The sequence below is a fragment of the Gobius niger genome (genome assembly GCF_951799975.1).
Source record: "Gobius niger genome assembly, chromosome: 9".
Classification (NCBI taxonomy): domain Eukaryota; kingdom Metazoa; phylum Chordata; class Actinopteri; order Gobiiformes; family Gobiidae; genus Gobius; species Gobius niger.
The window spans coordinates 35,095,898-35,098,289 of NC_136860.1; the positions used below are offsets into that span (position 1 = coordinate 35,095,898).

A 2,392-nucleotide genomic window follows, 5' to 3' on the forward strand; every position below is an offset into this window, starting at 1 on the left:
CGCAGAGACGCACGCGCCTGCACAGGGCCGCGCACAGAGGGATGCTGTGAGTGCCAGGCCCCGCCCCTTCCCTCTCCTCCGCCGCTGATTGGTCCGTGAGCTGCATGCTGGGCAGGCTCTCGTGACCCGGCCTCCACGCGCTATAAAAGGCCGATGCGCACGAGGCGTGCCAAACAGCTGTCACGCGCGCTCTGGAGTAACAGGTGGATTTGTCCTTTTCTTCTCCTCTCTCGGTAAGAGCCTCCTCTTTAAACACGTTAGTGATGAGCGCGTGATTTAGACTCTGCTTAGCCCATATAGAGCCGCCTGTCCCGGGACACTGCCTAACCCCGTGTCTCTGTTACAGACCTCCCGGTGACCTCACGGTGCGATGGAGTCCGACACCAGCCGCGTGTCCAGCAGACCGTCCTCTCCTGAGGTGGACGACATCTTCATGACCACGTTAAAGAAGTCCATGCACGGGTTCTCCGGGGCCGTGTCGTCCACGCAGAGCGACTCTCCGTTAGAGATGGGACTGCGCGGCCTTTCCGCCGAGGAGGAGGAGGCGCTGGCGCTGCGCCTGTCCAAAAAGGACCGCAAACTTCTGTCCGAGAACGAGCTCCAGACCATCCGCCTCAAGATCAACAGCCGCGAGCGCAAGAGGATGCACGACCTGAACGTGGCCATGGACGGGCTGCGCGAGGTCATGCCGTACGCGCACGGGCCGTCCGTGCGTAAACTGTCGAAGATCGCGACTCTGCTGCTCGCGCGGAACTACATCCTGATGCTGAGTAACTCTCTGGAGGAGATGAAGCGGCTCGTGAGTGAGATCTACGGCAGCAGCGGGCACCACGGCGCCTTCCACCCGTCCGCCTGCGGCACCATGGCGCACCCGGGCGCCGTGCCCACGCACCCTGTGCCGCCCGCCCACCCCGCGGTGCATCACCCGCTGCTGCCGCCCGTGAGCAGCGCGTCTCTGTCCGCGCCGCTGTCCGTGTCGTCGGTCCGCGCTCCGCACGCGCTCCTCAAGGCGCCGCCCGCGAGCAGCTTCCAGCACTGGGGCATGAGCGGCGGGATGCCGTGCCCGTGCAGCATGTGCCAGGTACCGCCGCCGCACGTGCCCTCCATGAGCAGCGTGAGCGTGCCGCGGCTCGCGGACTCCAAGTGACCGCGCGCGCGCGCTCTGGACTATGGTTTATTTAAGAGACTTGAGCCTGTAAATATTAGAGACTGTTCTAGAGATATTCTATATTAGAGTCACGAGCCCCTCACTTTGTTTATTGTAAATACATTTAAAGATATTTATTTACTTATTTTGGACTGATTCTGATTCTCCTGACGGGGATTGAAATGTGAAATAAACATTATTAACTAAACCTGCTTTGCTCCTGTTGCTTTTACCACTAAATAACACAACATTTATTTACTGCAAAGTCACTTTGAGTCTCAGGCAAAAAGAGAATAAATAAAAAGCACAAACATAAAGTAACAACTGATAATAAATAATATTCACTTGACCCACAGTTTATTCAGACTTAAATCCTTTGTTTCCTCAGAGGAGAGACTTTCTTCAGACTGATTTGCTCTTTTTCCCAAGTTCAGTTTAATGAAGGGTTTAGATGTTTCACATTTACCTGTAAATAAACCGTGTCCGTTTAGTGTCATCTCGCTCATGAAAAAGCAAACTTTATTTTCTTCAGTGAATCAAACAGGGAAATAAATGTTTAAAATCTGACAATAAATGAGGAAAAGAGCTTCTAACACTGACTCTAATCCCTCCGCCACTAAAGCAGGGCCGTAAATTACCTTTGTGTATTTATTAGCTTTGATTGACTAGTAAATAATAATCTTTTTTACTTAGATTCTCAAAAGATAAAACAAACTCCCTCATGAAAACACTTCACACTCTCAAAGCAAAGTATTAACTATAGATTCTGCTCCAAAGATTTTATTTTGTGGTTTGAGACGGAACAGAAATGAGGGCGAGCGAGTGGAGAAAGATCCTAAAGACACTAAAAACTTGAAGAGTTTGTTTGCAAAAAAATATATTTTCATTCAGAAATAATGAATGAGAAATCAAACCCAAAACCCCCTTTTTTAATGATATTTCAAAACCTTAAAATGAATCCGGCCTTTACTTTATATCAACGGACATCATTGTTTTTGCAAATGTTTTTTTTTACTTTCAGTCCTTTTCGTGCTGTTTTTTGCCGCTGAAAAAAAAAGTTAAATCGAACGCCATTTTAGGAGAAACTATCAAACCGTGTCCATAGACCAACATCTGCAAAAAGCAATCATTAAAAGTAGAAAAACGAGCCGCAGAATCAGTGTTAAACATATTTTAATTTAGTTTTAGTCTTAGTCTTGTAATGCAATTTTAGTCTAGTTTTAGTCGACTGAAATTAAGACGAAT

At 48.6% G+C, this 2,392-nt stretch overlaps 1 protein-coding gene across 1 annotated transcript; it reads left to right on the plus strand.

The window, feature by feature from the left end:
* The first annotated feature begins 301 nt into the window (after nucleotides 1-301).
* Nucleotides 302-1,336, plus strand: olig2 (oligodendrocyte lineage transcription factor 2). The gene has a single exon (XM_079562613.1). The coding sequence runs from the start codon at nucleotides 371-373 to the stop codon at nucleotides 1,145-1,147; it is 777 nt and encodes a 258-aa protein (XP_079418739.1). The 5' UTR covers nucleotides 302-370; the 3' UTR covers nucleotides 1,148-1,336.
* The last annotated feature ends 1,056 nt before the right edge of the window (nucleotides 1,337-2,392 follow it).

Excerpts from the sequence above, each read along its gene's own strand:
- olig2 (XM_079562613.1), top strand. The coding sequence starts at position 371 with ATGGAGTCCGACACCAGCCGCGTGTCCAGCAGACCGTCCTCTCCTGAG.